Here is a 23,511-nt window from a genome sequence, read left to right as displayed (position 1 = left end):
TATGTATATTCTACAAATTTCTTCAGAGAATATTAGGAATAAAACTTATTTGTACATAGATATAAATATATATTTCAAGGTCTTCTAACATATATATATATATATGTATATATATATATATATATATCATCATCGTTTAATGTCCATTTTCTATACTGACATGGGTTGGACGGTTTGACTGGGGGTCTGGGAAGCCAGGCGGCTGCACCAGGCTCCAGTCTGATCTGGCAGTGTTTCTACAGCTGGATGCTCTTCCTAACACCAACAACTCCAAGAGTGTTGTGGGTGGGGTTCTTTTACATGCAACCGGCACAGGGGCCGGAGATGTCTGGCATTGACCATGTTTGGATGGTGTTTTTATGTGCCACTGGCATGGGAGCCAGTCAAGGCGGCATTGGCAAAAGCCACATTCAGATGGTGCTTTTTACATGCCACTGGCACAGGAGCCAGTTGGGGGCGAAGGAGCTGGCATCGATCACATTTGGATGGTGCATTTTAAAAATGAAAGAAGGACACTCAGCACATTAATTGTGAGTTACATGTATGGATCAAATGAGTTTGTTTCAAGCATGATGCTAATCTTCAGCCACTTTGAATTTGAATTCCCATTCAAAATGGCTGAAGATTAAGCATCACACTTGAAGTTGTCACAGTACCAACGAATTTGAATCAAATGGTTTTGATCCATATCATCATCATCATTTAGCGTCCACTTTCCATGCTAGCATGGATTGGACAGTTCAAGTGGGGTCTGGGAAGCCAGAAGGCTGCACCAGGCCCAGTCTGATCTGGCAATGTTTCTATGGCTGGATGCCCTTCCTAACACCATATATATATATATATATATATATATATAGGTGAAGGAGTGGCTGTGTGGGAAGTAGCTTGCTTACCAACCACATGATTCTGGGTTCATTCCCACTGCGTGGCACCTTGGGTAAGTGTCTTCTACTATAGCCTTGGGCCAACCAAAACCTTGTGAATGGTTTTGGTAGATGGAAATTGAAAGAAACCCATTGTATATATGTATGTGTGTGTGTGTGTGTGTATATGTTTGTGTGTCTGTGCTTGCCCCCCAAAATCTTTTGACAACCGATGCTGGAATGTTATGTACCCGTAACTTAGCAGTTTGGCAAAAGAGACCGATAGAATAAGTACTAGGCTTACGAAGAATAAGTCCTGGGGTCGATTTGCTTGACTAAAGGTGGTGCTCTAGCATGGCCACTGTCAAATGACTGAAGCAAGTAAAGAGTATATATATATATATATATATATATATAATCATTTTCATCTGTTTTCTATGCTGGCATGGTTTCTACAGCTGGATGCTCTTCATAACGCCAATGACTTTACAGTGTACAGAGTGTTTCTTTCAGGTCAGTGGCATTAGCAAGGTCATCAGAGGTAACTTGCAAGACAAGCAGGTAGAGTTGAAAGAAAAACAAAAAAAAAAAAGTCACCCCCACCCACCCACATACACAGTTTGACCGAGAGGACGAATTTATTCTTACGATAAAGCATTAGTTGAATGAGATTAAAAAAAGTTTGAAACCCTGATTTCAACAAGTGAGGGAATCATGATTCCCTCATTTGTTAGTCTTGTATATTGTCTCTTGGGGTTATAACCGTGAAACTATTTTAGAAGAAAAGCTAGAAACATATATAATTACTCTAGAAATAAGTTTTATTCATGATATTCTCTCAAGAAATTTGTAGAAAATTATAATAATTATTCTTTCACAAAAATGTAGTTCTGTTTCTTTTGTTTCTTTCGCATGTGCAATGTTGTGTGCAGTTGATTTCAAATTGGCTTTTTTTATTTTCAATATTACTTTATCTCAGTAACCAATATCCAATAATATTGAATCTATAAATTATATGCTTCCATATCATATTCATAAAAAAAAGTACTAATAAAAATAATATTACAGGACTATCACTTCTACATTACGAATAAAAATCATTTCTTTTTTTCATTATTATTGTTGTCTTCGATATTTTGTCATCATCACCTCTGTTGCTTTATCAGTTTTAGCATCCTCACCACCATTATCATTGTCACTAAGTTCTCCTCCATCACTATCATCACCCTCATTGTTATTTTAACGCTTATTTTACAATGCTTCTGAGATAGGTTTATAAAATAATGTTTCTGTGCATCATAGTTTTAAATGCAAGTTCAATCTAGACTTATCTATCCATGATCTAATTGATCTCCTTCATTCCAAGTCTTATTATCATCAGGTGCTTTTTTTTTCACCCAGTTTCATTACACCTTCGTTCGAATATGACTTTATGATAAGACATAATCTAATACTTTTGGTCGATTCAATGCTTTTCAAACATAAGAATATGTGATTGAAATTGCTTCATATATTTGCATAACATAACTGACAAATCCTGTTCAATACTGGTGCTACAGTTCTTCTCTATTCACAGCCCATCCTTTAACCATCAATCAGCATTATATTTCGGATCGTACAGAAAGCCATTCCATTAGGAACAAAAGCAATTTAAATTTCCTTCACTTATTAATACTAACTTTATTATAGTTCTCTTGCATGGTAACATGTGCAAATATCTTCTGCTGGACCCTCAATTTATCAAATTTATCATAAATTTCATCCCCTATAACCCTGCTTCCCCTATTTTCAATGTCTTTCATCTATTAAATCTCATATAATTCCCTTTCTTTGCAGCATCAAATTTCCCTTCATGACAATTAACATTTGCTGCTAAAACTAATCCTCCAAAATAATGTATTCCTGTACATTAATTGATTGACTGGCATCAGACCATTGTTTCCAAGAGATGTGGCTGGCATGGAATTAAGCTGTTCAAAGTTCGTAAACGAACGGATGCTGATTACTATGAATTTAGTTGTGATGCCTGTGCCGGTGGCATGTAAAAAGCACCATCTGAACATGGTTGATGCCAGAACCGCCCTGACTGATGCCAGCACCACCCTGACTGACTTCTGTGCCGGTGGCATGTAAAAAGCACCAACCGATCGTGGCCGCTGCCAGCCTCCCCTGGCACCTGTGCCAGTGGCACGTAAAAAGAACCCACTACACTCACGGAGTGATTGGCGTTAGGAAGGGCATCCAGCTGTAGAAACACTGCCAGATCACACTGGAACCTGGTGCAGCCTCCTGGCTTCCCAGACCCCACTCGAACCGTCCAACCCGTGCTAGCATGGAAAACGGATGTTAAACGATGATGATGATGATGATGATAACCCCGCCTCCCCTATTTTCAATGGCTTTCATCTCATATAATTCCTTTTCTTTGCAGCATCAAATTTCCCTTCATGACAATTAACATTTGTTGCTAAAACTAATCCCCAAAATAATGTATTCCTGTACATTAATTGATTGACTGGCATCAGACCATTGTTTCCAAGAGATGTGGCTGGCATGGAATTAAGCTGTTCAAAGTTCATAAACGAGCAGATGCTGATTGCTATTAATTTAACTAGATCGTTAAAGGATTTTCTTGCCCAGAGGAGACTACTTCATAGAATAAAATGGAGATAAAATCCAACTTCTTTGACATGAAATATTTTGACCCTTTAGCTATCAGATTATTCTGTCAAATTATTGATTCACAAAGTTTTGAATTAATCATGAACTGTCTTGTAGCTCCAAGATCTTGATGATGTGATTGTTTGCTTTTGGGAATGACATTGTGTGGGGTAGGTGTTAGAGGCTGAACCTGGCCAGTGTGGACATAGAACAGGCAGAATCTTTGGGTTGAACATGACTGGTTTAAATTTTAACGGGTTAATCAATACTTTATCATTTCAGATTTGTGTCCGATATCCTTTCGACTATGGTGTGCTTGATGGCGTGCTGCTGCTCCTATGTGAAGTGTTAGCTCAGGTTAGTTCAAAACTGTTTGAAATTACAATAATTCACCTCTTAGCTTATCTTATCCTTACAAATTATTACAGTAAAAATTGCCATTTACAATTTCGTTTGCAATTTAAGAATCAATTTTAAATATTGTTTGGTTTTGGTTTAATTTATTAATTTATTATATTGAGATAAATATACGCATTCAAAATGCTTCATAATTTTTACTTTAATCACTTTTAAGATTTGTATAAGCTCCGTATTCACAGCAGTTACAAATGCTAGACTTGAATCGCCATTTAATTATATTATTTTTTTTTCTTCTTTCGTGCTATGTGATAGAAAATTTAAAATTTTAATTAACAGAGGCATCTTCTCATATCTTCAAAAGTAGCCTTTCTGTAATTATACTTTAATGTATGATGTTTAATGAATAGTCGTCATAGTTATCATCATCATCATCACCATCTGTATCAGCATATATTAGACATTCTGAACTGATGTCAATAAAGCATTTTCTCTAATGGATGCAAGCAGAGCTGTGTGACTTAGAAGTTTGTGCTTTGCATCATTGCATTTCTAGTTTCAATCCCACTTCTTAGCATCTTTGGCAAATGTCTTTCAAAATAGCCTGAAGTTCACTGATGCCTTGTAAATAAAATTTAGTTGACAGGAACTGTGGCCTGCCAATTGTGTATGTATGTGTGCGTTTGTATGTATGTATGTCATTGTTCAGTTTTATTTCAAGATTTCTTGTCAACAGAAAAAGAACTGGTTTCTAACCTAGATCCAAGGCTCCATCATTGGAATTTCAACATCAGCAACAAGGTATTTTTGTATGCATGCATACATGCATATGTGCAGATTTGTATGTTTTGCTTTATGTATGTATTCTCATGCATATAGTTGCATATCTACACATGCTCATATATATTTAAATGATAAACTTCTGGAAAGTTTCACAAATTTTTACAGTTCCAGTGACGGACTGGATCTGTAGTCTTCAAATCAGCTTTGTCCTTTCTGGTTTTGAGAAGTTTAATTTCTCAAGTCCGATATTTAGGCAGTATGTTACATAACCCAGGGCCCCAATAATTACAGGTATAAACCTGAACTTGTAATCTGGATAGAGTAACTGCAGATTTCTCAATAGTTCAGCATTGGCATTCTCTTTTTCACTGATCTTCAGCTTTACGTTAACATCTGCTGAGCAACTAATTTCCACAACTGTGCACAGTTTCTCTTCTCTATTCCAAATCATTGTATCAGATCTGTTTTGCTTACATGTTATTGAGGTCTTCACCAGTACTCCTTATTATGAGTGGCTATGGATTCTACCATACTGTGGGTTATTATGTATGTATGTGTGAATGTATGAATGAATGAGAGTGTGTGTGTGTGTGTTCTATTTTTAATTATTTAAATTCCTCCTGTAAGGAAGGAGCTAGTTTCTAACATAAATACAAATATCCATCATTGGAATGTAGACAACAAAAATATTGCATTTTGAACTTAAGAAGAGTCTTGCATATTTTAACTGTTTGGCTGACAGACAATATTTATAATGTGGATGTTTGCTAGTTGATTTCTTTTTGTGAAAACCCCAGTTCATCCAGATTGTCACCTTGGCAGTTACTCATGAGACCAAGTATGCATCAAGATGGCTGCGGAACATGGCACTTGCATTTTTACTGTGTCTCTAGGAAGATCTTTGATTACCTCCTGGATGTTGGCCACCAACTTAGTCCTGGTGTTGCAGGCAGAGCAGTTGGTGTCTTTCACAACTCTACCCTGCAATGGAATACAGTCAGAGGGATTATGGGGTCAGAAATTAAGGCAGCGAGCTGGCAGAAATGTTAGCGCACCGGGCGAAATGCTTAGCAGTAATTCGTCTGCTGTTATGTTCTGAGTTCAAATTCCGCCAAGGTCAACTTTGCCTTTCATCCTTTCAGGGTTGATAAATTAAGTACCAGTGACACACTGGGGTCAATGTAATCGACTTAATCTGTTTGTCTGTCTTTGTTTGTCCCCTCTATGTTTAGCCCCTTGTGGGTAATAAAGAAACAAGTATTTCATCTGCTGTTACGTTCTGAGTTCAAATTCCGCCGAGGTCAACTTTGCCTTTCATCCTTTTGGGGTCAATAAATTAAGTACCAGTTACGTACTGGAGTCAATGTAATCAACTTAATCCGTTTGTCTGTCCCCTCTGTGTCTAGCCCCTTGTGGGCAATATAGAAATAAGAAATAGGGGCTGGTGGAGTCAAAGAAATTCTCCAGCAACCACTTCTCTTTCTAGAGGTATAGGAAGCTTGTTGCCACACATATGGCCTTCCAACAGCAAGCCTCTCCAGCCAGGATTTCATTACTGTGTCCAAAAGCTTCACATAGCTATCAGAATTGAGCCTAAGGCCCTGTTCAAAGATGTGAGACAGCATAAGATCGCCCTCACTGGAGACACTTCTAAAGGCATTCACAGTTTCGGGGAGCTTGGTTGTCATAATGGGACTGTCTTACAACCTTGACAGTGTTCTCAAAGCTTTGAGCAGCCGTTATGATGTTGGCATTTTCATATTCAGTGTGAATCATTATAAAACAGATAACTAATCCTTTTCCTTATATTCAGATGGCTTCCAGTCCTCCATGTCAGATAACTTTTTCTCAACTACAGCTTTAATCTTTATGCTCTCCAATGCTGTTGACTGTTCACCAACACATCACACTGGTCTTAAAAAAAAGGAAACCTAAGAAAAAAAAACCATCAAATTTAATTTGAACACCCAGTAATGTCTGAGGCTTGTTGAATAGTTTTTGTGTATCAATATCAGCACTTGTGGCACGTGAAACATTCGAGTGAGGTTGTCACCAGTGCTGCTGGACTGGCTCCTGTGCAGGTGGCACATAAAAAGCACCATTTGAGTGTGGCTGTTGCCACTACCGCCTGACTGGCCCTCGTGCCGGTGGCACATAAAAGCACCCACTACACTCACAGAGTGGTTGGCGTTAGGAAGGGCATCCAGCTGTAGAAACTCTGCCAGATCAGATTGGAGTCTGGTTTGCCAGACCTCAGTCAAATCGTCCAACCCATGCTAGCATGGAAAGCGGACGTTAAATGATGATGATGAATATCAACGTTTCTAATAACGTAATTTGTATGAGAGAAGGATGAGTGATTACATGACATTCATGCCTTTCTGCAATGAAAGTGAAGTGAAGTGAAATGTATAAAACCAAGTATAATGCCACGGATTAGTCATTAGCTGTCTTTCACTAATGTCATATCTGATACTCACTGTATTTGACTCTCTGTGAAATCAAAATTACCTGACTCTAACAAAATCTTTTATGTAATTTATTAACTAATTACAAAATATTTGATTAGTTCATTACCAGAATTCCGTTGAAATATATTGTTAATTTATCTATTTTTCTTTTTAATTAAATCTGAAAATAATGAAGAATTTAGGAAAATAACTTTGCCGTTATTATGCTGGCATTTGAAACAAAACATAGAATTTGGTGAAAGGTTTTAATTTACAACACTTTAACCATTTTGTTTCTAATACTTTTTTCCGAAAGACTGCAAGCTGGCACAATCAGTATCATGCCAGGCAAATCGTGTCACAGCATTTTGTTAGTCTTTACTTTCAGAGCTCAAATTCTGCCAAGGTAGACTTTGCCATTCATCTTTTTGAGATTGATATAAAAAAAAAAAAATGTACTCACGTTGAAAGCACTGGTTCTCGTTTGATCACCGATGTTAAACAACGTCGAGACTAGTTAGTACTTAGATGGGTGACCGCTTGGGAAACCTAGGTGCTGTAAGCGTCACACATTTATAGGCACAGGAGTGGCTGTGTGGTAAGTAGCTTGCTTACCAACCACATGGTTCCAGGTTCATTCCAACTCCGTGGCACCTTGGGCAAGTGTCTTCTACTGTAGCTTCAGGTCAACCAAAGCCTTGTGAGTGGATTTTGTAGACGGAAACTGAAAGAAGCCTGTCGTATATATGTGTATATATGTGTATATATATATATATATATATATGTATGTATGCATGTGTATATGTTTGTGTGTCTGTGTTTGTCCCCCCACCATTGCTTGACAACTGATGGTGGTGTGTTTACGTCCCCATAACTTAGCAGTTCGGCCTAAGTGACCGATAGAATAAGTACTAGGCTTCCAAAGAATAAGTCCTGGGGTTGATTTGCTCAACTAAAGGCGGTGCTCCAGCATGGCCGCAGTCAAATGACTGAAACAAGTAAAAGAGAGTTAAAGAGAGTACCTGAGTACTGTGGTCAAGGTAATTAACTCACCTCCTCACCCAAAATTGCTGGCCTTGTGCCAAAATTTGAAACCAGTATTGCTGCTGAAACATACTGCCTTTGTTTGAATTGATTTTGGAAATAATGAAGGATTTAGTAGTAAAATAATTTTGTCATTATTTACATTTGACGAATATTTGTCCTCCTCTTGTTTGCTGTTAACACGTTTCGGCTGATATATCCTCCAGCCTTCATCAGATTCTTGGGGAAATTTTGTACCTAGGTTCTTATTCCTAAGGTATTTTTTGATATTCATTATCATCATCATCATCATCGTTTATCGTCCGTTCTCCATGCTAGCATGGGTTGGACGGTTCGACCGGGGATCTGGGAACCCAGAAGGCTGCTCCGGTCTGATCTGGGAGTGTTTCTACAGCTGGATGCCCTTCCTAACGCCAACCACTGCGTGAGTGTAGTGGGTGCTTTTTACGTGACACCTGCACAGGTGCCAGGCGAGGCTGGCAACAGTCACGATCGGATTGGTGCATTTTACGTGCCACCGGCACGGAAGCCAGTCAAGGTGGCACTGGCAATCGGCCACAATTTGGATGGTGCTTTTTATGTGCCACCAGCACGGAAGCCAGTCAAGGCGGAGCTGGCATCACCCCCGATTCGGATAGCTCTTTTTACATGCCACCAGCATGGAAGCCAGTCTAGGAGGCGCTGGCATCGGCCACGTTCAGATGGTGCTTTTTACGTGCCACCGGCTCAGGGATCACAAATGCAGTTTCCATTGATTTTGATGTCGGTGTACTTGATTCAATGGATCTCCTCAAGCATAGGGTCGAAATGGTGTTTCTTTACTTGCCACCTGCACAGGAGTCAGTCCAGCGGCCCTCGCAACTGCCGGGTGCCAGTCATAGGATTGGTTCAATTTCGATTCTGATTTCGATTTCACTTGCCCCAACAGGTCTTCGCAAGCAGGGTTTAGTGTCTAATGAAGTGAGGTTGGCATGGGTGCCTGTCGTCGGATGAGGTTCAATTTCGACCTCGCTTGCCTCAACAGGTCTTTGTTTGTCCAAGGGAGGAAAGACATGCTTAAGTGGGCTGGACTCACTTGTCCTGCCTGTCTTCTCACGCACAGCATATTTCCAAAGGTCTCGGTCGCTGGTCATTGCCTCGGTGGGGCCTAAAATTCGAAAGTCGTACTTCACCACCTCGTCCCAGGTTTTCCTGGGTCTACCTCTTCCATGGGTTCCCTCAACTGCTAGGGATTGGCACTTTTTCACATACCTATCTTCATCCATTCACGCCACATGACCATACCAGCGCAATCGTCTCTCTTGCACACCACAGCTGATGCTTCTTAGATCCAACATTTCTCTCAAGGTACTAACACTCTGTCGAGTATGCACACTGACATTACACATCCATCGGAGCATACTGGCTTCATTCCTCGCGAACTTACGCATGTCCTCAGCAGTCACGGCCCATGTTTCACTGCCATGTAGCATGGCTGTTCGTACACATGCATCATACAGTCTGCCTTTTATTCTGAGCGAGAGGCCTTTAGTCACCAGCATAGGTAAGAGCTCCCTGAACTTTGCCCAGGCTATTCTTACTCTAGCAGTTACACTTTCAGCACACCCACCACTACTGACTTGGTCACCTAGATAATGGAAGCTATCAACTACTTCTAGTTTTTTTCCCTGGAAAGTGACAGAAGCTGTTTTCTGCAGATTTTCAGAGTTTATTGCTCCTGAGCATCTGCCACATACAAAAACTATCTTCCCAGTTAGCCTTCCTTTGACATTGCTGCACCTCTTATGTGTCCATAGCCCATGTTTCACTGGGTACATCTTATAGAGTTTCTACCTACTCCTTTTCTACAGATCGAGCAGGGCCATCTACCTGAAGGCATTTGTGGTTTGTCTACCTTCCTACTTATTAGAACTTTGGTTTTAGCTAGGTTGACTCTAAGGCCCCTCGATTCTAATCCCTCCTTCCACACCTGGAACTTCTCCTCCAGTTCTGATAGTGACTCAGCAATTAGAGCAAGGTCGTCAGCATAGAGGAGCTCCCAGGGGCATCCTGTCTTGAATTCCTCCATAATTGCCTGGAGGACTAAGATAAATAGGAGGGGGCTGAGGACTGAACCCTGGTGGACCCCAACCTCTACCTTGAATTCTTCTAGCAGAATCATTAGCACGCTGAATGAAATGCTTGGCGATATTTCACTTGTCGCTATGTTCTGAGTTCACATTCTGCCATGGTTGACTTTGCCTTTCAGGGTTGATTAAATAAGTACCAGTTGAACACTGGGGTCGATGTAATCAACTTATCTCCTTCCCCAAAATTGCTGCCCTTGTGGCAAAATTTAAAACCATTATTAATCTGATCCTTGGAACATAAATTAACATAAAATTTTGACAGAAGATTTTAATCTAAAACTCTTTTATTACCATAATTCTGTGAAAATAATGAAGAATTTAGTACCATGACTTTGTCATTATTAAGCTGTTGGAAAATAAATTTACTTGGAATTTTCAAAGAATCTTAAAATTTAGATCCCTTCAAGCATGAAACTTAATTCATAGAATGTAGATGATGTTAAGTGTGTTTGTACCAAAAGGGTTAATACAGTTTTTTTTTTTCTACTATACAGAACCATAAATAATCATTTGAATATTGAACTACTGTCTTCAGTGTTGCTTTAGGAAGTAAGATTTCAATCATCATAAGAAAATAGAGGCGCGTGATACAGCAATAATGAAGATAAACATTTCCTAAACTATAACTAAATAAGCAGAGGAAATTCAGTATCTCACAAATATATATATACATATGTGTGTGTGTGTGTCAGATATATATATATATATATATATATATATATACATACAGAGAGAGAGAGAGAGAGAGAGAGAGATGTATATATAGTGCATGTGTTTATATATGTATGCATATATATATATATATATGTGTGTATACTTGTATATGTATGTAAATATGTGCATATGTTTATGTATGTATGTATGTATGTGTATGTATATATATATATATATATATATTATATATATATTATAGATAGATAGATATAGATATATAGAGGGAGAGAGAGGGAGAAAGTACTTAGTACTTCAAAAATAAACTTCAAATCAGAGCTTCACAACGACACAGTTCCAAGAAGTACAATGAAACAGTCCGAAGAAAATAAAAACAACAAAACAAAACAAAAATGATGTCTTTAGAAATGTTCCTGAAAAATGTTTTTATTCATTGCTATCTTCTTTCCTCTTGTTTTTTTTTTTTTGCCTAAAAGTAAAGTAGGTGGATTAATCGAGACGCTATATCCAAGATAACGGTAAATCATGTTGCTAAGCAATACACTTAAATATGCTTCCGACTTATATCTCGGTTTATTGTTCTGCCTGCTTTTCTTGCAACTCCATCAACAATGCCAGGGACACGATATTCCATCACTTGGATAAATCAGTCTGTCACAGCTATGCCAGGCTGTGTTATTCTGTGATTGATAGACGCACACGTACCATTGTGGAACCTAAATACAAAGGTCATTACGTTAATGATAATAACTTAAAGCTGATTTTCTGTTTTATTTGATTTGTTCAGCTTCACAGTCTCTCTTCCACAATTCATTTTTATTAGAATTTTATCTTCTAGAAAATTTTTTTTTTCTCCCTCCACTATATCCATAAACACATCACTAACTTTCATCTTTTGCAGAATCACAATGCAGTGTCCTTTATCTGTCTTTATGAATCGCAATGACAGTATTTCTTTATTTGTTTATCTGTATATTTTATCTGACTATAGTATCACTAGTTACAGGCTTCCAATGGGACACTGATTCATTCTCTACACTCACAACAGTGAGAGTGACATGGGAGTATATATAATTCAATGGACTTTGTTTGAAAAAGCACCATTTTTTTTTTTCTTTTTCACCTATCTTTCCATTCTTCATTGATATATTGAGTGAAAGATATATATGTATATGTCCACCTATGCTAGCATGGAAGGCGGACATTCAATGATGACGATGATGATGATATTAATGTTTGTTTTTATGTTCAGTTATAATAAAAACAATCGTACGTTAATCTAACAGGTTACTCTATACTTTTGCAGACTACATATTTTATCATCATCATCATCGTTTAACGTCCGCTTTCCATCGTTTAATGTCGCCAGCATGGGTTGGATGATTTGACTGAGGACTGGCGAACCAGATGGCTGCACCAGGCTCCAGTCTGGCAGTTTCTACAGCTGGATGCCCTTCCTAATGCCAACCACTCCGAGAATGTAGTAGGTGCTTTTTACATGCCACTGGCATGGGGCCAGTCAGGTGGTACTGGCAACGACCTCGCTCGAGTCTTTTTACACATGCCACCAGCACAGGTGCCAGTAAGGCGACACTGGTAACGATCACGCTCGAATGGTGCAAATAAAAACATTGTTGACTGTGACTTTGAAGTTTCAGTCTGTGAAGCTATCATCTGATGATGGCTTGACTGGCTGAAACTTCATAATCATGATCAATAATATTCTTGTTTAAGAATAAGAAACATATATAAGACAAGCTTCTTTTAGTTTCCATCTACTAAATTCACTCACAGGGCTTTGATTGGCCTGAGCCATACGGTAGAACTGAACCTGGAACCACATGGTTGGGAAGCAACTGTCTCACCATACAGCATATATAAGGGAGTGCTGAAAAGTTCCTGGCTTTGGGTAAAAGAAAATACATGAGGATCAGTTGATGATTTTATTCTACATATTCCGCTCTCAGTTTCACACACTTATTGCAGTGGTCCTTCAGTTTTTCTAAGCCCTGTAAAAGAACTCGGAAGTTTGTGCCCCCAACCACACTTTTCACGATGCCCTTAAAGCCAGGATCTTTTCAGCACCCCTTTATCATCACCATTTAACACCCGTAGTCCATGCTGGCATGAGTTGAACGGTTTGGCCAGAGCTGGCAAGCTGGGGAGCTGCACCAGACTCTAGTGTCATTTGGCATAGCTTCTGACACAAGAAATCAACAGTTCTCAGCTGTGGCTCACAAGCATCCTTCTGGCAGCTCTTAATGGCCTTCCCACTATAAATTGACTTGTGTTATACATTTTTTTGGTGCAGTCCCTTAAAAAAGAATGCATGCTTTGGATTTGGCATGGATGTTAGAAAGGTTGAGAACTACTGCAATAAAATGTGGAAGCTGTAGAGATAATTTATGAACGTCCTGTATATCAAATTATGTACGTAGTCTGATCAATAAGTATCCAGACTGTTGCCATAGTAACGAAACTAAAGCTTGCAGAGTGAAGCTGCTTCACATAGATTGACCTTGAACACTGCTTTACTTGTGCACTAAGTTTTAACATTCTAGCCCACTTCCGCTGTTTACAGCAGGGCTTAGAAAGATGATGTGTAGCATGTGATCATTGCATTGACCATGACAAAGTTGAGCAGAGAATTTGCATAAAATTTTGCCAAAAGCTTGGCAATACCTTCTCAGAAGCCTACACAAAGTTTTCAAAAAGTTTTCATCATTTTCGACACAATTAAGGAGATCTTGTGCAACTGAAACCTGAGTGTTGTTTTGGTCAGCTGAAAGCAGTATTGGCACAACCTTGGCAGACACACGTCTCATACCCAAATCTTCAGTGATAATGGACTGAACTGAACCGTTACTAATCTGCACATCTTCTGATAACTCACGGATGGTGATTCAATGATTTCCCCTCACAGCTACACATACATCTGCTATGTTTTCCTCAGTTCTGCTGGTTACGGGTCTCCAAGAATGCTCATCAATATCAACATTTTTTTGGCCATCTTGGAAACGTCTGAATCTCTCGTACACTTGTGTGTGGTTCATACACTCTCTCCATACGTTTTCTGCAACTTTGCGTAGGCCTTTGAGCAGGTATCGCCATGACAACTTTCTTGGTTTTGGTCAATATGGCAATCATACTCTACACACCTTCCTTCCAAGCATTGCTATAAACAACAGAAGTGAGCTAGAACATTAAAACTTAGTGCACATGCACAGCAGAATTCAAGGTCCATCTTTTCCAAGCAGCTTCATCCTGTGTGCTTTGGCTTTGTTACTATGGCAACAGTCCAGATACTTATTGATCAGACCTCATATTACAAATAATAGCCAAATGATATTTTTGTTTCTTTTATTTCTCCTGTCCCCTTTTCCACATTATTTTTCCTTTCTTTTGTGTTTTAGTGACATTATTTTTATTGTCTACTTTTAGGGGGACATTCCAATGATCCAGCTGTTTACTGAAACTGGTGTTTGGGACATTTTATGGCATCGAATAGCCCAGGCTCTTCAAGTGAACAATCCACAAAATAATCGACCAATCCATGATCTAGAAACCAGCTTAGATGCTAACCACTTCCAGAAACCTGACTGGTCTTTGGTCTCTCCTCAAGGACTTGTTGCAACTTTGGAAATTGCTGTCAATGTCTTCACTAAAGTAAGGAAAGAATCTGTAATATAAACAAAGTAAATGAAATAATTCCAAGACATCTATTTGATTCAGTTATTCTTAAATGATTGGATTCTTCAGACAAATTGATAGTATTGTCTTACAGTAGTGGAGGCACATGGCCTAGTGGTTAGAGCAGCGGGCTCGCAGTCGAGGGATCGCGAGTTCGAATCTCAGACCGGGCAATGTGTGTGTTTATGAGCGAAACACCTAAGCTCCATGCAGCTCCGGCAGAAGGTAATGGCAAACTTCTGCGGACTCTTTCGCCACAACTTTCTCTCACTCTTTCCTCCTGCATCTTGCAGCTCACCTGTGACGGACCGGCATCATGTTCAGGTGGGGAACCTATACTCTAAGGAAACCGGCTCTTATGAGCCAGACATGGCTCGAGAAGGAACAAACAAAATTGTCTTATAGTAGGCATCCATCGGTCTCGAGAAGTCATGAATTTGTGCCCAAATAAATCATGTCAGCTGCTGATGGTGGTGCAGCATCTGCTGTGGCTTACAGGCCTCTATTGGGAATAGCAGTCACATATACAGCGATTGCATTTGAAGGAGATATCTGCTGATGCTGCTGATTTTCCCTTCAATGTTGGCCCTGTGCCGTTATATTGGCCCATTTTTATTTCTGTGAAGAAGTGGTTGATATTAGTCTAGTGTCTGTCTTTTGATCTGTCCAGTATGAGAGACCCTACTAGGAGCTTGTCCTCAGCTGGCATATCTCTCAGTGTCATTGAGGTGCACAAACTATCACACCATAATGGGGTTGAACCTTGTGGTGGATTATTACAATACGTTAAAAGCACATCTGAGCGTGATCGTTGCCAGAGTCACAGATTGGCTCCCGTGCCGGTGGCATGTTAAAAGCACCATTCAAGCGTGATTGTTGCCAGCGTCGCCTTACTGGCACATGTGCTGGTGGCATGTGAAAAACAATTTAAGACCATTACTAATAAAGTATTAGATTAATTATACATGATTTCTATTGTTACTATAATTACAGTAGCGAAAGGGTTAAGAAGTGATATTAAACCAGTGCAGTTGTTATTATTGGCTTAATGACCCTCCCAAGAGAGCAATATTTGTTTTGACGTACAAATTCACATTAAGTATTTTGCAAACCAAATATAAAAATGGAGTTTCCATATTATTCTTATATCATTATTTTTTTTTAAATAATTCTATATTGTTATTAGTACATGTTGAATAATTTTTTTTTTCTTACAGGTTCCTCAGGAATTTGTCACTTATTTATCTGTACCAGACAAAATATTTATGCTATCACTTAACCATTTGTTAACCAAGGAATTTCTTGCAATCCTCATTAAAAGGTATCTGTGGTCTTGAATTGTTCACAAAATGATGTATGATCTTTTTTTTTTTCTTCAGTTTATCATTTTTAACAATGAATTGTTTTGCTTTTTAAAAAGTTTTCCAAGATGGTGGTGCCCCAACATGATCTCAGCTGATGTTCTTAACAGAATAAAAGAATAACTCTTTACTCTTTACTTGTTTCTGTCATTTGACTGTGGCTATGCTGGAGTACCACCTTTAGTCGAGCAAATTGATCTCAGGACTTATTCTATAGGTGTCTTTTGCTGAACTGCTAAGTTACAGGGATGTAAACACACTAGCATAGGTTGTCAAGCGATGTTGAGAGAACAAACACAGACACACAAACATACACACACACACACACATATATCTATCTATCTGTCTGTCTGTATGTATGTATGTATGTATGTGTGTATGTATGTATGTATGTGTGTATGTACATATGTATGTATGTACGTACGTACGACGGCTTTCTTTCAGTTTCCATCTACCAAACCCACTGACAAGGCTTTGGTCAGCCTATGGCTACAGTGGAAGACACTTGCCCAAGGTGCCATGCAGTGAGACTGAACCAGGAACCATGTGGTTGTTAAGCAAGCTACTAACCACACAGCCACTCCTGTGTCCATGTGGTTACAAAGTGAGTACCTTAACCACACAGCCAGGTCTATAAACAATACTGAGATTTCAAAATAGATTTTTGTTTTTTTATTATTAATACATTTCATATAAAATAATAATAATTAAATTATTCTTTGTTTTAACTCTGATTTTTTTTTTTTTTTTTTTTGTATTTAGTGTTGATGTTAAAAGTTCAGAATTGCCGACCGAAATCTTGTTACGAGTTGTTCAGATGTGCTGCTATCCTTTTGGCTTAGATGTCGACATAGAAGTTACAGAGCAAACAGTCAGGTTGGTCGAGAATTGCTTCCATTTCTTTTATCAGTTGCATACTTGAATTGTTTCAAGTTCTTTACTCCAGACATTTAGACAAAAATATGTTCTAAGGGCATTTTTATTACTAAAACTTCAAAATTTGTCCTTTTAGTTTCCTGAAACAGTAAAGTAATAAATGAATAAAATGGAACATTATTTATTTATCGATTATAACTCTATTCGTCAATATGAAGATATGGAAAGAGCAGAGAAAAAAAATATTTTGAATTTGCTCTACACTTGAAGTTTATGGATAGGCAAAGTTAGTGGAATGGTTGACAAAATGCCTTGTGATGTTTAGTTAAACCACTTTCTGATATGAGTTCAATCTTTGCCCAAACCAAGTTTTACCTTTCATCCTTTAGAGGGGAAGCAATATTTCAAATACTGGGGATGATGTAATGGTTTCAAATTTTGCCATAAGGGCGGCAGTTTGAGGAGAAGGGATGAGTCGATTACATCAACCTCAGTGTTCAACTGGTACTTAACTTATTGACCCCAAAAGGATGAAAAGTAAAGTTGACCTCGGTGGAATTTGAACCCAGAACATAGCACTAAGCGTTCCGTTCAGCACGCTAATGACCCTACCAGCTTGCCGCCTTACTGGGGATGATATAATGGAGTAGAGACTTCATCTAAAAACTGTGTGGCACTGTGATAATGCTAGAAATCATAATTAAAGAGATAATTAGCATACCAACAATTCAATACATGTTTATAAAAGATTTTGAAGGAATGAAAATGTTTTAAAATAATAGATCATCATCATCATCGTTTAATGTCCGATTTCCATGCTGGCATGGGTTGGACAGTTTGACTGAGGTCTGGAAAGCCAGTGGCTGCACCAGGTTCCAATCTGGTCTGGCAATGTTTCTACAGCTGGATGCCCTTCCTAATGCCAACCACTCTGAGGCTTTTTACATGCCACTGGCACAGGAGCCAGTCAGGCGGACCTGGCATCAATCACGTTTGGATAGTGCTTTTTACATGCCACCAGCACGGGAGCCAGTCAGAGGGCACTGGTATCAGCCATGTTTGTATAGTGCTTTTTATGTGCCACCAGCATGAGAGCCAGTCAGGGGGCACTGGCATTGACCACGTTCAGATGATGCATTTTACATGCCACCAGAATGGGAGCCAGTCCGTGGACACTGGCCACAACTACGATTTAGGTTTTACCTGACTTAACAGGTCTTCTCAAGCATATCGCCTGATGCATCAAGGGTACTTTTAAATGAGCCAGACATGCAACACTGGCATCGGCAATCGCTGTGATCTCACTTTAGTTGTCAGGTTGCTGGATCTTCTCAATCACAGCCTGTCTCCAAAAGTTTTGGTCTCCTTTCATTGCCTCTGTGACATTTGTTGATTATTTGGAACTAGAGAATAAAGGAGGTGTTGCAAAAACAGAAGTAATTCATTGTTAGATTTGTGTTTCTGTTTATTTGGCTTTTCTCATTCTTGAAAATTGAAAGAAAAGTGGCTACGTCTACCTATTTACATGTAAATTTATTGAAAGGTACTTGCCTCTGAAAGTATTCTCTTCCGTAATTTCCACTGCTATAAAGAAATCAAGATTTGCTAAGTGTCATCACTAATTAGTCTCTATTCAACTGAAAAATGGAGATTAAAAAAATGCTGGTATTACAAAAACTAGGATCAGCAGTTCTTGATTCCTGTATAACAGAGAAGACTGTAGCAGACAGTAAGGAGTTCTTAATTTCTATATAATAGGGAAGATTAGAGGGGATAATCGTCAGTTCTTGATCTCTTAACAGATTATAGCAGACAATCAACTGTTTTTGATCTCTATATAATGGACATTATAAAACTGGACTCTTGTGTCACTCAGATGGATGAGGGATTTGGCTGGACATAGTTTAGTACATTATCTTAACTTGTTATCTCATCTGAGAACTTAGGGATAGATTGAACCTGGCTCTCTGCTGGATTCCTGTTTCTTTCAGCTGTGAGTTTTCAGTTGTGAGTTCACAGCTGTAGCCTAGACCAGTGTCGTATAACCAGCCCACTTAAAAGTACCTTGGATTGAAGAGTGACATGCTGTGCCTGAGGAGACCTATTGAATCAAGTATATCAAAATCAAATCAGCTTCCATGCTGGTGGCATGTAAAGAGCACCATCCAATTGTGGTTGATGCCAGCTCCTCTGGTCCCTGTGCCAGTGGCACGTAAAAAGTACCCACTACACTCTCGGAGTGGTTGGCATTAGGAAGGGCATCCAGCTGTAGAAACACTGCCAGATCAGATTGGAGCCTGGTGCAGCCTCCTGGCTTCCCAGACCCCAACTGAACTGTCCAACCCATGCCAGCATGGAAAATGGACGTTAAATGATGATGATGATGATCTTTATCCTGGTTGCCTCAAAGTCAGAGATGGCTTAGTAGCAGGATCTTCTCCACTGAACTCTACAGAAATTATAGAGGACAATCAACGGTTCTTGATTTCAGATTAACAGAGTAAATTACAGAATACATTCAATAGTTCTTGATCTCTGTATAGCAGAGATTTTAGAGGACAATGTTTAGTTCTTGACGAAAATTGTAGAGTACAGTCAGAAGCCTTATAAATAAAAGAATTTATGGAAGAGAATCAGCGATTCTTTGTCTCTGTATAGCAGAGATTATAGAGAACTATCAGTAGCACTTGATCTTTATATAACAAAGATTGTGAAAAACAATCAGAAGTTTTAGATTCCTCCATATCAGAGGCCATAAAAAAGGAAAAATCAACTGTTCATGATTTCTATGTAATAACAGAAGAGAACACTTTGAAACAAATTGCTTTGAATAAGTCGTATATGTGAACTGATTTGAATAATATTAGAATCACTGTCTCCATCTTTTTCTATCTTTTTTTCAATCCTAAACTTCTGTATCTTACTAATGCTTACAATATTGTTTTATGCATTTCTATTATCCACAAGGGAGAGTGTGTAGCTTCTTAGACATGATTAAGGCAGCTTATTCTGAGAAGAAGCACTCTGAAATAAAACAAACTGAACAAAAAAATGTAATATATATCAGTTAAACATAAGTTACTCTCAGGGGATGTTTCTGAGATAAATCTGATTTATTGCCCAAAATATGGAAGATATATATCCATAAAAAGAATGTGTTGAATAAAATATTTAGTGCAGTCAAACAGCTACTACCCATTGTTTACTGCACAGGAAAGCTTTCATCAGAGTAAATATTACAAGGCATTTTCAACATATCAGTACATAAAATAACCAAAAAATATGAATCCATGGTAAATTACGAGCTAAAACTGGCAAAATAATAATAAGAAGAAAGAGAACGAGAGAAAATGTTGTACAAGAATACAAACTCAATATATTATGTTATGAAGAAAAGAAAAGTAGTCTTGATGTTTTGGTCAGATGATTGTCAAGATAGAAGGGAAGAAAGGGAGAAAATAAGGAAAATAAATAAGCAAAAAGAAATGAAAAAAAAAAGGTACAGAATATTTATGAAAGTGGCAACATGACAACTATTGGCAGAAAGGTGAGGTTAAGTTGTTTAGGAGCAGAGAACATGCAAGGTGGAGGGCTAATGTATTCTGCTAGCTCTATGGTTTTGGCAAAAGGTGGTGGGGTTGATGTTATGCTGATAGCTCTAAGGTTTTGGCAATAAACTAAATTAGCTGAAATGTCAAGTGATTAATAGTATTATCAAAGATATTTTAAATTTGTATACATCTCTGAGTTGTGCCAAATGCATTCATAAAAACTAGAAAGTAGTGTAAATGTTGAAAGAGGAAAGCAAATCATATATACGAGGAGGAAACAGTTATGACTATTAACTCCATCCAAGAGTACAGGCCACCGCCATCAAATAGAAGTGATCAAGATGTCAGAAGAGCCTGTATCTCTCTGACCTGGACTATGAAGGTGATCTTGACCTCACAGCCTACCACCTGCTTGATGCTGCAACCAAGATTATCATCATCATCATCGTCATCATTTAATATCCGCTTTCCATGCTGGCATGAGTTGGATGGTTTGACTGAGGGCTGGCGAGCTAGAAGGCTGCACCAGGCTCCAATCTGATCTGGCAAAGTCACTACAGCTGGATGCCCTTCCTAACACCAACCACTCTGAGAGTGTAGTGGGTGCTTTTATATGCCACTGGCACGAGGACCAGTCTGGCGGCACTAGCAACGACCATGCTTGAATGTTGTTTTTCATATGCCACCAGCACGGGTGCCAGTAAGGTGATACTGGCAATGATCATGCTCAAATGACGCTTTTTTTTACGTACCACTGGCACAGGTACCAATCAGCGGCCCTGGCAACGATCATGCTCAGATGGTGCTTTTAATGTTCCACTGGCACGAGTGTGCCAATCAGGCAGTACTGTCATCGGCTATGTCAATGCAAAGAAGAATGAGTATGTGACCACTAATAAGGAAAAAACCCACTTGCTGTTTGTTCAAATGATGGTACACAGCTTGAGGAGGTCAGTGGCTTCAAATACCTTGGGTCTTAAGTTGCTGACAACAAGAAAAACTTGATGACACCTGGGGGAAAATCTTGTAATGTTGGTTAACAAGCTTCATCATATCTGGCAATCAAATGTTTCAAAGTGAACAAGGCTGATCATTATCAGGGCCGCCATCCTTCATATGGAGCTAAAAGCTGGATTATGAGTAAGAAGCTTCAAGACCTCCTCCATGGTATATATACTAGGCTTTTCATGTGGGTTCAAAAACATCTCATAACATGAGCAAAAGACTGGAAAGGACATTTATGGACACATTCCACTCATCACTGTTATTATTTAACAATGCAGTATAATCTATGCTGGCTCCTGACATCAGGCCATAGCAGATGTCATATTTTGGACATTTGCACACCCTATTAGAAGGTAAAGGCTTAAGACCTCCCACGGTATGAATGACCATGGGATTGCACCTAGAAAGTTCCCCTCTATGGCACAAGTCCAGGCAAAGCTGCTTACGGAAGACCAGCAGTTGCCCATGCATGCCAGCCTCCTCTCTCAACACAACTGATGTTATCCAACTGGTGCCAAGCCGAAACAGCTTGGCACCAGTTACATCGCAACTCATTTCTACAGCTGAATGAACTGGAGCAGCATGAAATAAAATGTCTTGCTGAAGAACACAACATACAGCCCGGTCCGGGAATCGAACTCACAACCTCATGAATGTGAGCCTGACACTCTAACCCAGTGTTTCTCAACCTTTTTACCCTTGTGTAACCCTTAAAATAAATTACATGTCTCAAGGAACCCCTGCACAAAAAAATTATATACTATTTCTCATATAATTTTCATTGTAGTTCATGTGGTAAAGATATATATATATATATATAACTATTCTATAATTATAAACATAATTATAATCAGAGGTCAGCTAATTACTTTACCATGCACCGAATTTAGAAATAGGAGTTAAAACGCTTGATCATGTACATATTTAATTCAAACATTCTCAAATTTATATCTCAAAATGCTGCACTGAAGAGGTGAAATAAGTAAGTAAATATTACTTTACTTTAATCCTGAAACGCGTATGTAGCTAATCTGAGTCTTGTGAATTTGTTATTTTTTCTTTTTGCCTATGTCGGGAGATTTTTACGGTAGCAGAAAAGGAATTTTAACTCCTATTTCTAAATTCGGTGCATGATGAAACAATTAGCTGAACCCTGATTATAATTATGTTTATAATTATAGAATACTAGCAGTATCGCCCGGCGTTGCTCGGGTTTGTAAGGGAAATAACTATATAAGCATTTTTAGAGAGTTACTTCCCTTATAAATTCGGGCTTTCTTAGCCATTTTTGTTTTGGTGTCTTCAAGCCATGAAGTCGTTGTTCTAAAAGAATGCTGGTTTCCTTCACAACGCATTACGACGTTGATTTCTTTACACTCCCTTCCCCACAGCTTCACGAGGGAGGGAAGGGGGAGAAGCAAACAGGTGCAGCTGTGAGCGTGGACGCCAACTCCGCCGCCATCGACACACGATGCATTTTATGCATTAAAATGGAATAAAAAAATGATGTTAAATTATTTTTAAAATCGTAGACTCATCGTTGACGCGCGCTAATAGTCAGACGGGCTCGATATGAATCACGACTATAAGATACCCGAATTTGGTTAAACTGCACCGCAAATTGTGGGAGGAGTTAGGGATCTAAATCGAAGGGGACAGACACTCACACAACTAGAGTTTTATATATATGATTTGTATAATTTTACCTAAAAAAGGTTATTTTAATGTACTGAACCACTTGGTAAAATTATTGATTATTAATTAATTAATTAATTTTACCCTTTTAGCATATATATAAGATGTACCCAGTGTAAGCTATGGACACATAAGAGGTGCAGCAATGTCAAAGGAAGGCTAACTAGGAAGATAGTTTTTGTATGTGGCAGATGCTCAGGAGCAATCAACACTGAAAATGTGCAGAGAACAACTTCCGCCATATTCCAGGGAGAAAAACTAGAAGTAGTTGATAGCTTCCGTTACCTAGGTGACTAAGTCAGTTGCAGGGGCGGGTGTGCTGAAAGTGTAACTGCTAGAGTAAGAATAGCCTGGGAAAAGTTCAGAGAGCTCTT

The 23,511-nt window shown here is 38.8% G+C and overlaps 1 protein-coding gene across 2 annotated transcripts in view; it reads left to right on the top strand.

Moving 5' to 3' along the window:
* LOC115216481 (serine/threonine-protein kinase 36-like) overlaps positions 1-23,511 on the top strand; it is a 182,874-nt gene that overhangs the window by 119,261 nt on the left and 40,102 nt on the right. For both annotated transcript variants that reach the window (XM_029785887.2, XM_036504210.1), the window contains exons 22-25: positions 3,807-3,881; positions 14,401-14,625; positions 15,867-15,970; positions 16,773-16,886. In XM_029785887.2, coding sequence (XP_029641747.1) covers positions 3,807-3,881; positions 14,401-14,625; positions 15,867-15,970; positions 16,773-16,886 — 518 coding nt within the window. The remainder of the gene's footprint in view (positions 1-3,806; positions 3,882-14,400; positions 14,626-15,866; positions 15,971-16,772; positions 16,887-23,511) is intronic.

Source organism: Octopus sinensis, linkage group LG1 (genome assembly GCF_006345805.1).
Source record: "Octopus sinensis linkage group LG1, ASM634580v1, whole genome shotgun sequence".
Lineage (NCBI taxonomy): Eukaryota > Metazoa > Mollusca > Cephalopoda > Octopoda > Octopodidae > Octopus > Octopus sinensis.
This window is presented reverse-complemented; position numbering and strand designations above follow the sequence as displayed.